Source organism: Rattus norvegicus, chromosome 8 (assembly GCF_036323735.1).
Source record: "Rattus norvegicus strain BN/NHsdMcwi chromosome 8, GRCr8, whole genome shotgun sequence".
Taxonomy (NCBI): Eukaryota; Metazoa; Chordata; class Mammalia; order Rodentia; family Muridae; genus Rattus; species Rattus norvegicus.
This window is the reverse complement of record NC_086026.1, coordinates 127,219,742-127,232,950: the sequence shown is the minus strand read 5'-3', so window position 1 is coordinate 127,232,950 and position 13,209 is coordinate 127,219,742. Positions and strand designations below refer to the sequence as shown.

At 47.5% G+C, this 13,209-nt stretch overlaps 1 protein-coding gene across 4 annotated transcripts in view; it reads right to left on the bottom strand.

The window, feature by feature from the left end:
• Positions 1–13,209, bottom strand: part of Itga9 (integrin subunit alpha 9) — a 308,053-nt gene that overhangs the window by 260,346 nt on the left and 34,498 nt on the right. For all 4 annotated transcript variants that reach the window (XM_063266145.1, NM_001420002.1, XM_039082700.2 and 1 more), the window contains 1 exon segment: positions 978–1,045. In XM_063266145.1, coding sequence (XP_063122215.1) covers positions 978–1,045 — 68 coding nt within the window.

The window sequence follows — 13,209 nt, the reverse complement described above, 5'->3', positions numbered from 1 at the left end:
TTTTCTGGAAAGCACTGTGGCCGCTACCAGGTAAGGCAGTGATAAAAACAAACAAACAAACAAACAAACAAAAAACCCAAAAAACAAACAAAAAACAAAACAACCAATCAACCAGGATGTGTTTTAGGTGTTAAACAGGACTTAGGTGAGCTTGAAAGGCAAAGGCACATTTGATCTTTGACCTGAACAAATTCATGGACAGTGTTGCTGCTTGCAAAGCCAAGCATGGAATGGCATGTGGTTTGAAGCCATATAGATGTACAAACTTATAGAAAATCAGCATCAAATAAGAGCCCACCCCCACCCCCTTGGGAATGAGATGACTCAGTGTCCAAGTAGACACTTGGCTCAAAGCTTGAAAACCTGAGCTTGCTCCTGGAACACACATGGTGGAAGGAGAGACACAACTCCTGCAAGTTGCCCTCTGACCTCCACATATGAGCCATGATAGGCTTACCCATACACATGTGCACATACACAGAATAATGGAATGTATTTTAATAGTGAAAACGGTGCCTAAAAAATCTCCTATCTGTAAAAGAAAAAGAAAAAGAAAAAGAAAAAGAAAAAAATCATTCCATTCCTGTCAACTGGGCACATTCCAGAGTAGAGACTTTCAGAATTCAGGGACTGGAAAGCCTAGTGTGTGTAAAATTGAGTCTCTCTGCTAAGGAAGTGGAGGTGGTGTGAGGAGACGCACAGGCGACGGACAAACTACTATCAGCTTCTTCCACAGATCTCAGATGGAGCCAACATCTGTAGGAATCTCCCAGGAACCAGCCCAGCCCTTCACCCAGCAGTCCCTGCTCAGTTGGTGTCCTTGGTCGGGCTTAAATAACGTCCCCTGCTAGAAACAGCAGAATCCACACTACCTAGGGCACCAGAAATCCCATCTCCAGGGGCCACCCCAACCACAAAATGGAAAGGACCAAACAGCAAGAAGGAAAGAGAGACAAAAGCCACGTGGCTACACCCACCTCAGTGAAGAAGCCTGCTATCCCGGCCTGGCAGGAGCCATGTTCCTCCCCATACTTCTTCTTATACTCTGGAGGAAAGGGGAGAAGAGCAGACCACAGCCATATCAGTGTGTGTCAGGTGCTTGCCAATCTGGCCACTTCCCACGCGCCTCTGCGAGCTGGGCCCAGGGACATGGTCCAGGCTGAGGCATAGGAAGGAAGTCTTAGGACTCCAAGACTCAAAAACCGAGCCTCTGAAGCCATCGGGTGGCCAGGCTGCCAAGTGTCCCAGAGGATGACCTCCGTTCATGAGGAGAAAGAGGAGTGGCAGCCACCGTCATCAGCCAGGAGGCTGGTGACAATTACTCCATTGACTTCAGAGAGGACTGAGGTCCTAGAGAGCCCAGGGAATTAAATACAGGATCTAGAAATGAAATACTGTGGACATTCCCATGTGGGGTCTCCTGGAAGGAGGCCAACCCTCCCAGAGAGTCCCTCAGACTCTGGCAATCTGTTTTCTCCTGAACAACCAGAAGCAAGCCATCCACCTGTGGGCTGAGGAAGGCAGGACTGGCCCCGGCATGTAGTTACACTCCTGAGACGTGTAGAGCTAGTGTATCCTAGGCCTCATCTGCCTCATGTACAAGAAACACAGGGAGCTCCGGAGGCCAGAAGGAAACCGAGCCAGGGCTGGGGGACTGGCTGAATTGTGGAGGCATGTGGGCCTACGTTCAGTCCCCAGAAACCATGCTTCCAAAAGGCAGAGCAGTACACACTTGTAATCCCGGCTCTAGAGAGGTGCACACAGGAGGACCCTGGCTGCCTGCCTGGTAAGGATCAAGCCAGTGATGGACCAGTCTCAAAGACCAAGGTAGGGGGCATATGAGGTCGGCTTCTGCCCTCCACGTGCAGGACTACATGCCTACGCACACGCTAACACGCATAAATGCACAATTGACCATGTAGCCACATGCACGCCATTCAGCACGGGGGACATCTCTGCCGATGTTTTGCTGTAAGTCAGGCAGGAACAGTGAGGCCACCTGAGGATCGTTTGTCGGGTTCCAGGCTTTGCCTCCCCCGCGCCCCCACTCCATCCATCATTCCCTTGGCCCTCCCTGTCCCTCGAAACTTATCTCTCCATTCCTCAACAGCTAAGAGTACCGATTCTCAGAGAGGTGAAGCGAGTTGCCAAGGGCCACACAGCTACTTAACACATGTTGTTTTATCTCTGTGGCCTAACGAAGGTTTTGCAAAGTGAGTGGTTTTGCAAGATCGAGAGGTTGCCTGACTGACAGGAGAGGGCCCTCGAGCTTTTCCGATGGTGTGGCAATAACCCTGCTGCAGACTCTCAGGCTGCCCGGTAAATAGCCCAGTGACCCCCTGCACTGTCCTCGAGGCTCTTAGCCAGCCTCTAGTACCACTAAAGGTAATGGAATTATGTTTTGAAAGACACTAAATAAATAATAGGGGGGAAGAAGGAAGCTGTGATGGCAACAGGACTCTGCTTCCTGAAGCTTCAAGTGTGAGCTCCAGGCGGAAGGGAAAAAAGACTCTGGGGAAATAGAGGGAGAAATTCGGTTTCCAACCACACACCAGAGTCGGGAACGTTTTTTTTTTTTTTCCATAAGTAGCCATTAATCCAGGCTACGTTACAACAGAATGTTAATTGAGTTACACCTCTCCTCTTTGAGGCTAAAACCACTTCTTCCCGCCTCGACCTGTCCAGTCACTGTGCAGAAGACTCCCTGGCTGCCAGAAGCAGCCCAAAATCTTACATTGGGAGCTAAGGGTGGACGATATGGGCAAAGAAATAAATCCCACGTCAATTGCCTGGCACAGAAATGGTACAAAGTGAAAATAAATCTTGCCTTAAATAGCACAGTGTCTGGCATCTGCACATATGTGAGTACACACACACACACACACACACACACATACATGCAATGCATGCACATATGCATGCACACATGCATGTACACACACAAATAAAACAAGTTTTATAAAAATAGAACAACAGCAAAAAAGATCACAATGTCCAACTTAAGCAGTTATGCATAAAGCTTGGAATATCAGGTTCACGGGTTTTTTTTCATCCTACAGACTCTAAAGCTAAACAAAGCATCGCAATTCTTGCACGTATGTGCATGTGTGTTTCTCTTTGGATCTGGTGTTTGGATGAAGGTTTACACACAGGTGCACATGCAAGCACGCGTGTGAAGGGAGGTGGACAACCTCAGGCACTACTCTTCCAGAACCATCCACCTTTGGTTTCTGAGACATGGCTTCTCACTGAACCTCAAGATCATTTACTTGGCTATGCTGGTCAGCCAGTGATTCTGAGATTCAGTCTCTGCCTCCCCAGTGCTGAAATGAAAAGCTCAAACTACAAAACCCCTCTGGTATGGAAGCTGGGTTCTTATGCTTGCAGGCTAGACACTTCACAGACGGCTTCTCCCCAGCCCTGAGACTGTAACTCTAAACCATGAAACAATTATGGAGACTCAGACATTCAGAGACCAATAAGACCATCTTGCCTGTCACTGCTCAGACTTATAGATTTGACACGATAGCAATTATGTGCAAAGATTACACTTTTCAAAGCACCCTAACCCTAACCCTAACCCTAACCCTAACCCTAACTCTAACCCTAACTCCTAACCCTAACCCTAACCCTAACTCCTAACCCTAACCCTAACCCCTAACCCCTAACCCAAACCCTATGACTAAGACTCTAAAGACAGTTCACAGAGAAACATCACCATGCCTCCCTCAATGCCTTCCAAATTGTGAGGGTGCTCCCAACACTGAGAGCCAAGGTTTCTAAGACAGCCCCATTCCTGGCCCAGGCTAATGTCCTACAGGGAATAGTTGTCACTAGCACTTCAGCCTCGGGTAGCAGGGGGCACTGTCTGGAGACCAGCTACCATTTCTCTAAGCTGGTACCACCCTACTCCGGGGCTGGTGAGGTGGGGGAGGGACAGACCAGCAATAGCTTAGGCATTTCTAAAGTTACTAGGTCTGGACTTGACTTCTCTGGAGTTCCAGGCTGAGGACGAATGTGAGACCCTACTACCCAGAACTCCCCACTAGAGGATAGGCCCCATCCCAGCCTCCCAGAAACCTCTATAATTTTGTCACAAACTCTCTCAATGTGAAGCAGGTCTGTGTATTTTCCTTTGGCCTCCTGTCCCTCCCTGACTACACATGCCTGGGAACAACGGTGACCTGGTTGCTCTCTTCCAGGAAGTCAAGCTTCCCGGAAGTCCTAGAAATCTATAGCCTTCCAGATGCCTCCTTGGCTTCTCTGCCCAGGTGACCTTACGAGTGTGTGTAACAACACACACTTCCTATCTCAAAGACGATGAGCTTGTTTGCCTAAATGTCCTGCACACCGGGCTGGTATCATTTACCCGACTGTACTTGACTGTGCTCTGTTGCCCGGCCACACACCGGACTAAAGACCCAGGTAGAAGTGCACAAGGACCAGGCATGGGTGACTCTCCTGCTACCAAGGTCCTGAACCCTGAATCTCTCTGTACCACCCCCAACATCCCCCCCCCCCGGCCTTCTTGTTTTCCCTTCCACCTCCTATGGTCAGGCTCCCTGTGTGCTATTCAGCACTGCTTGAAAAGGCTCTGTGCTCTGAGAATCATGGATTCCAAAGCTACCACTAACTCCAAGATCTGAGGACAAACACGGGTGGGATGATGGGGGGAAGACAACTGAGCACCAAATTCTTCTGGGCTTTCCACACTGACTGTACCCCATGACTGTACCCACACTGACTGTACCCCATCTACAGAGAACTGACTGTTCTCTGTAGACTAGAAGAAGCAAGGCAGAGTATCCATCTCTTCAGACCATGCTGCTCTATGCTGTGACTGTCCCTGACTATCTCTGAAGACCTGAGAGCAGTCCCAAAGCACTCATGGGACAGCCCATTCCCAAAGGCAACAGCAATGGGAAGTCACTGAGCCTGAGCTCATGGACGCTAAGCAAAGCAAAGCCTTCTGAAGCAGAGTGAGACCTTTACTGAGGACACATCTCTCTCTGGATGCAGCAGCATCAAGCTGTGGGGACTTGAACCCCCAACTACTAAGCCCAGAGACCCCACTCCTTTTCAGTAAAATGTTCAGACACAACATCATGGCGGCTGGGTGTGTAGTTCTTCTGGTAGAGTGCTTGTGTGCCTGCTAAAGGACAAGGTTCCTCGTGAACTGGGCATGGTGGCACATGTCTAAAATTCTAGCAATCAGGTGGTAGAGGCAGGAGGACCAAGAGTTCAAGCTCATTACGGGCAACATGAAATGCTGTGTCTACACTAAACACTCAGAGACAACACCTGACAGATGCTAAGGCTCTAGTATATAGAGAGTTATGCTAATACAGTCAAATACTTAAAATCATCTCTCCAATGAAAACTTAAACGCTTTTGTCTGCTTATCCAGACTTGAGTTGGAGGAATGCCTTATGCACAAAGCTGTGGAAGAGGGCTGGGTAGAGCCAGGGGCAAGCGGCTGACCCCAGTAGAGCTGAGCCCAAGAAACATGAGTCACAGCCCTGTCTCCATCGAGCAGTCCAGGAAGCACAGGGTGGAGGGACCCGGGAGGAGCCGAAGATGACCTCCAGCCCCCTGTGTTCCTAGGAAGACCATTTCTGCACAAACACAAAGGCAGTGGGCCCAGGCGACTCTGGGCTTGCTCAGTTAGTCCCCACCAACATGGCACACCGGACAGCAAAGTACTAAAGCATTTATCTATCTAACGATGCAGGAGAAACAGACTCTTCAATGGTGGCTTGCCTTCTCTGTAATGTGCCCAGCTGTTTGACCCAGGGAAACTGAGGCCAGTAAGCAAAGATGGGGCTAAGCAAGAGGACCTGGAAGCAGTGTGGGGAATCTCTCTTTTGTGGGCGGGTTTGATATGTGTGGGTAGCACCATGTACTTTAATTCATCAAGTTCTGGGCTCTTCCCTCCAAAGTGGCAGCATTTTTCTTGGTTTAGCTGCTGGTGTCATAAACCCTGTCTAAACAGAAGGCAATCCTGAGATGAAGAGAAACAAGAGCTTCAAATACCCACAGCCTACCCTGAAGCTAGTGGATTGTAATTGACATTAGAAAGCCGTTGAACTGGATGCTAAGGCTTAGACAGACATAGATCCGTGGTGCATACATTCCTCATAAGACTCTCACTTTCCACTACATGTTGGAGAAAATGTGATTTTCCAAAGCCGCCAATTAATCATCCCCCAGCCCTGTGTGTGTGTGTGTGTGTGTGTGTGTGTGTGTGTGTGTGTGTGTGTGTGTTGGGGGAGGGGGTGACCAAAGAATGGTAAGTGCTTTTACAGTTGAACATTGAACAATGATTTAGGAATCAATTCTTATAGGTATACAAGCACACACATGCTCTTGCGTATCTGTAGAGAATTCTAGGACCTAGAATTTGTGGCTGTGACAAAACACTGGCCTAAAGCGGCTTGAGGAGAAAGGTGGTTTGCTTCATTTTACAGCTCCCAGTCCATCACCTACGGAAGCCGAGGCAGGGACCCAAGGCTGGACTTAAAGCAGAGAATGCCGAGAGCTGCTGTCCACTGGTTTGCTCTTCCCCAGGCTTGCTCAGGGTGTTTCTTACACAGCCCAGAGTGCCTGCCCCTGGGGGGCGCTACTCACACCAGGCTGGAGCCACATCCATCACAACCAGGAAACAGACTTGTTCGCAGGCCAATCTGACAGATGCAGTTCCTCACTGAGACTCTTTCTTCCGACTTATGTCTAGGTTTGTGCTAAGTTGGCAAAAACTAATTATGGCCACCCACAAATAACACAAAAGCATACAATTTGTCTTTATAAGTCTGACTAATTTCACTCAAATGATCTCGGGCTCTATCTAATTTGTATTAAATGACAGAATTTCACCTTTTAATGGCCCATCTCATACACAGGCACACACATGTGCACACATATGTGTGTGTATGTATATACAACTTTCTACAAGTATTCTTTTGACTGGCATCTAGTCTGTCTTATACCTTGGCTCTTTGACTAGCACCACAGTGAATGTGGATACGCAGACGTCCCTGTGGGATGTTGACGTAGAGTCCTTCATGTCTACAGACAGGAATAGGATAGTATACTGATCACATGATAGCTCTGTGTTCAGCTTTTGGCAAAGCTGGTGTGTAGGCGTTCACATGTGTGCAGATGCCTTTGCTCATGTATGCACATGGGGAGACCAAAGTTTGGCTTAGCTGTCTTCCTCGACCACTTTCTATTTTTTTGACATTTCTTACTGAACCCAGAGCTCACTGAGGTGGCTAGCATGGCTGGGGGTCTCCCAGAACAGCGCAGGTATCAGACACGAAGAGCCACTCCAGGTCTTCATGTGGATGCTGAAGATCTGATGTCAGCTCATGCTCACGCAGTAGGCACACTCATGCTCACACAGTAGGCACACTCATGCTCACACAGTAGGCACACTCATCCCAGAGCTGCCTCCTGCTCAGAACTAGATTTAACACACTGATCTCAAAGTCTTTTTCCAGTTGTTCAGCTCAGCTAGAAAGTAAAGGATCTGGGAAAATAGCTTTCTAGCCTTAAATTATTTCCAAACATCACCGAGGAGTGATAAATCTCTCAAGTAACTGAAGATAAGGCAAAAATTTAGGGGTCCGTGCTTATTAGCAGACAGGTCGTTAGTAATGAAATGGCCATTTACCTCCCCCAAAGGGAAGAAAAGATAAACTACCTTCCGTTCTGATGGACTTCCGTCTACGTGGGAAATAAAGTAACGCTATAAATAGCAGGTTAGAGAGGAAGAGGGAAACATATCGAAACAGTTCCATGTGGGCTGTGGAACTCCTGAAAGCCAACTGCTTCAAGCAATTAAGCAAGAAGGGCATTCGAAGAGGAGAAAAGAATTAGAGAGAATATTTAATAGTTTTGATCTTTTGCATTCATCTTGCAGGTCAGGGCGACATTGGTCACAGCCAGTCGTTCAGCTCAAGCCACACTGCTGCCGTGTTAGCCTCCGTCAGCAGCGAAGGGTGGAGCTGTTGGCGTCTCGCCCATCTCTGCCACTTCTCACGCTGTTTTTCCAGAGGGAGGTTTACCATCACAGGCACACGGGTTGTTTAAAACGCACTGCATGGCTACAAAGGAATATTACGCTGTCTTGAAATGGAAAGACGCATTGATACGTTCTAAGACACGGAGTGTATCCAGAGGAGACTGGGCTAGATGAAGTGAGCATGCCACATATTGGATGATTCCGCTTGTACCCAGAATAAGCAAACTCATGGAGGAAGTGGGCTGGTGCTTGCCAGGAGCTGGAGAGGAAACTGGTGGTGACCAGGGACGGTTTCAGGTAGGGACCATGAAAGACTTCTGGAGAGAGGTGGACAGACAGTTAGTTGCCCGGTGTGAATAAGAATGGAACACTCACACATACACACACTCACACACACACACACACACACAAACGCACACACTCACACATACACACACACTCACACATACACACACATACACATACACTCACACACACACACGCACACACACACGCACACACACACAAACGCACACACTCACACATACACACACTCACACTCACACATACACACACTCACACTCACACACACACGCACACACACACAAACGCACACACTCACACATACACACACACTCACACTCACACACACATACACATACACTCACACATACACACACACTCACACATACACACACTCACACACATGTACACACATGTGTGCGTACGCTCACATAACTAAAAATAAAACAATCATTTTAACCCATTAATAGTTGCTTCCACTCAGGATTAGGAAGCACAATTCTGCCTCCTCCCACTTCGTACATTTTCTCCCTCCAGAAGAAGCGTCCCAGAGCACGAGACAGTCACATTTCTGAGAGAGCTGCAGCTGAGGACTGAATGGAATTCTGTCCTGTGGCCGAAACACTCACGACATATCCAGTGATAAAACATGAGCAGCCGAGCTACCAAAGCTAAACCTGGGGACTGAGAGAGACCTCTGGCTGAGTTTCACCAGGCTAATGCTGTCTGCTCTCCGTGACTGTGGGGCTTACCTCTAGATTGCACCTAACAAACCAAACTGAACCAAACCAAACCAAACCAGCAGAAGTGTGGTCCTAAAAGTCTACAATGTCCTGAAAGGCCACCAGGTTCACGACATAGTAACTGGAGGTCTTTCCCTGCGCCCCTGCTGATCACAAAGGAACCTACATGCCAACAGAAAGGGTCCATCCTGGGAAACCCACGCTGCACTTTAAGGGCCAACAACCCTCCCTGTGCTGAACACACCCTCAGTAAGGCCTTCATCAGCTTCCCCTGAACCCCAATTTTCTCACCTCTACAATGTGGATATGAACACTGACCAGGCAGAGGGACACAAGCCAGTGCCTTGTGTTCCTAAGTGGCCTTCCCACCTCCTAGCACCTGAGAGGTATTTATTGTCAGGTGAATTCTGATTTGGGCGCTTCTCAGATAACAATCCTCAAGATGCTAAGATACACAGACAGGTACTTTTTAAAGAGACTTAGAAACTGTGGGCATCTGTAACATTAGAAGATACAACTTAAACAGTAACACACACACACACACACACACACACACACACACAATGTGTGGAAACTTATTTGAGGTATAGGATCCATTTTTGTCTAAAGGTCTTGGCTCCAAGAAGAAACTTAGACCTCATGAATCCCAGGTCATTTTCAGAGACCTCTGACCTTCTCCTTTCAGCACTGACTGTCCTGTAGAGCCCGTCTCCGTGTGTGTGTGTATGTGTGTGTGTGTGTGTGTGTGTGTGTGTATGACTGTGCGTATGTATAAGAGATTGAGTGTGAGTGTGTATGCATAAGTGTGTGAGACTGTGTGTGCATGAGTGTGTGTGTCTAGTAAGTATGAGTGTGTGTGTGTGACAGAGAGAGACTGTGACTGTGTGTTATGTGTGAGACTGACTATGTGTGTACATGAGTGTATGTGTGTGTGAATGAGTGTGTGTATGTGAGACTGAGTGTGACTGTGTGTATAAGTGTATGTGTGTGTGAGTGTGTGTGTATGAATGTATATATGTGTGTACTCATGCATGTGGAGGTGAAATGCTAACACCAGGTCTTCCTGTAACCCTCCACCTTATTCTGAGACATGTCTCTCACTGAGCCTATAGCCCTCCAGCTTATCTAGGCTGTCTGGGCATCGAGCACTGAGCTCCAGGGACCCTCCTGTCTGGGCCTCTTGAGAGCTGGGGTACAGGTGTGCATTGTGAAACTGGCTTTTGTTCCCCTGAAGCATGGGGCTCTGGGCATTGAGCAGGGTCTTCATGCCTATGCAGCAAGCACTTTACCAACAGAGCCATCTTTCCAACCCCAGGACCCTCTTAACTGTATAAAATATTGAACAGCATCTTACTGTTTAATTCACCATATTTATTTAAGTGAGGTAACATTTGCAGAAGCTCTTTGGAAAACAGAAAGCCCTGTGTAAAAGCAGGGTTCATTATTTAATCAAAATGGAAGGGGCCTCTTCGTCTTGAATCTTTAAATGGATGTGCCCAACCTTTTACAATTCCTTCTTTAAAAAAACAAAAGAGATGCATACCCAAGCCTCTACTGCTTTTGATTTGTAAATGGATCATAATTGATTTTTATCCCTTGTGGGGTCCTGCCCTTCAGCATTAAGAAGAGGAAAAAAATATGTCTTCACAATGACGGCCCTGGTCCGGGTCTCACGCTGGGAATGGCCACTGCCTTAAGATGTGCATATGGGAAATAAAAGCTCAACTGCTCTGAGAGTTGAAATCAATTTTAAAGCACAATAAAATGCGATCAATTCAGACCCTTACAATTCAGACTTAACATTTGCGTACAACATCAGATCCTTTTCGGTCACCAGAGCAGAGAGCTTAACAAGTGGACTACACAGATAAGAAAATACAACTACACATTTAAGAAGATGTAATCCAGGCATGGTGGTGCATGCCTGTAACTTCAGCAACTGGGAGGCTGAGGGAGAAGGACAGAGAAGGTAAGACCAGCCCCAGCCTCATAGTCAGACCTGGCCCCACAAACACATTACAAACAGCTCCAGGCTCTTCAGAACATTTTTTTTTTTGGTTCTTTTTTTCGGAGCTGGGGACCGAACCCAGGGCCTTGCGCTTCCTAGGTAAGCGCTCTACCACTGAGCTAAGTCCCCAGCCCCTCTTCAGAACATTTTAATGAAACCCAGCTCTCAGCCCTTAATTACCAGTTGACTCGAGAAGCGTCCACTGGACACCTTCTGAGACAACTTAAAGAATATTACATGACTTGAAAGTTAATTGGAAAATTCTCACTTATTGATTTTGGGAGGTATCAGGCACTTAAAACACCCCAAGTCCCTTGCCAGGAGGTACTGATCACCCCAATTTGCAGGAGAGGACATGGAGACCTTTCAAGCCTGTGCAAAGTCACCTCATCAGATTGGAAGAGCAGGAACTTCCAATCACGTGAATGTCTGGTGCCACCGCATCCTGAAATATGATGGTACGCCATTGCCGCTAACAAACAGAATCTCCATTTATTTATTATTTGTTTGCCTGTTTGTTCTCAGGGCAAGGGCATGTGCACATGTTACTGCACACGTGTAGAGGTTAAACGATAGCTTATGGAAATCAGTTCTCTCCTTCCACCTCGTGGGGCCCCATACTCAGCACCTTCACCAGCTGGTCCTCTAACAGCACCGCTCCCTCAGTCAGGGAACACTATCTGTGCTTTTTCTAGGCTGCTCTCGAGTCACCCCAGACTTGTGAGATTTTTTTTTCCCCATCACAATAAAAACATGAGCTGCTTACAGTCTCATGCTGAGTGCTGGCTTCTTGCCTTGCTGGGTTCAAGGATAAAGGATAAAAGAAGTGTCTGTGCTTGATTGTATCACATGTACTGACTTACGTTTGGAGAGGCTTTAAATACCCTGGTGTGGTGACTGGAGACATAGCTCAAGGGATCTGACACCTCTGACCTCCCGGCTCCAAGAACACTGCACTCACAAGTACAGCATTCCCATACACAGACACACAGACACACACAGACACATAGACACACACAGAGACACACACACAAACACACACAGACACACACACAGACACACACAGACACACATATATAGACACACAGACACACACAGACACATACACACAAACACACACAGACACATACACACAGACACAGACACAGACACACACAGACACACAGACACACACACACACAGACACACACAGACACACACAGACACACAGACAATACACAGACACACAGACACACACATAGACACACAAATACACACAAACACACACACAACACACACAGACACACACAAACACACACACAGACATACACACAGACACACAGACACACACAGACACACAGACACAGACACAGACACACAGACACAGACACACAGACACACAGACACACAGACACACACAGACACACACACACAACACACAGACAAACACACAGACACACACACAGACACAGACACACACACACAGACACACACACAGACACAGACACACACACATACACATACACACACAAACACACACACAACACAGACACACACAAACACACACACAGACATACACACAGACACATAGACACACAGAGACACACACAAACACACAGACACAGACACACAGACACAAAGACACACACAGACACAAAGACACACACAGACACACAGACACACACAGACACACACACAGACAAACACACAGACACACACAGACACACACACAGACAAACACACAGACACACACACAGACACACAGACACACAGACACACAGACACACACACAGACAAACACACAGACACACACAGACACACACACAGACACACAGACACACAGACACACACACACACAGACACACACACAGACAAACACACAGACACACACACAGACACACACACAGACACACACACAGACAAACACACAGACACACACACAGACACACACACAGACACAGACACACAGACACACAGACACACACAGACACACAGACACACACACAGACAAACACACAGACACACACACAGACAAACACACAGACACACACACAGACACACACACAGACACAGACACACAGACACAGACACACACACACATACACATACACACACAAACACACACACAGACACACACACAGACACATGATTTAAAATAAGAAAACTCTTTTAAA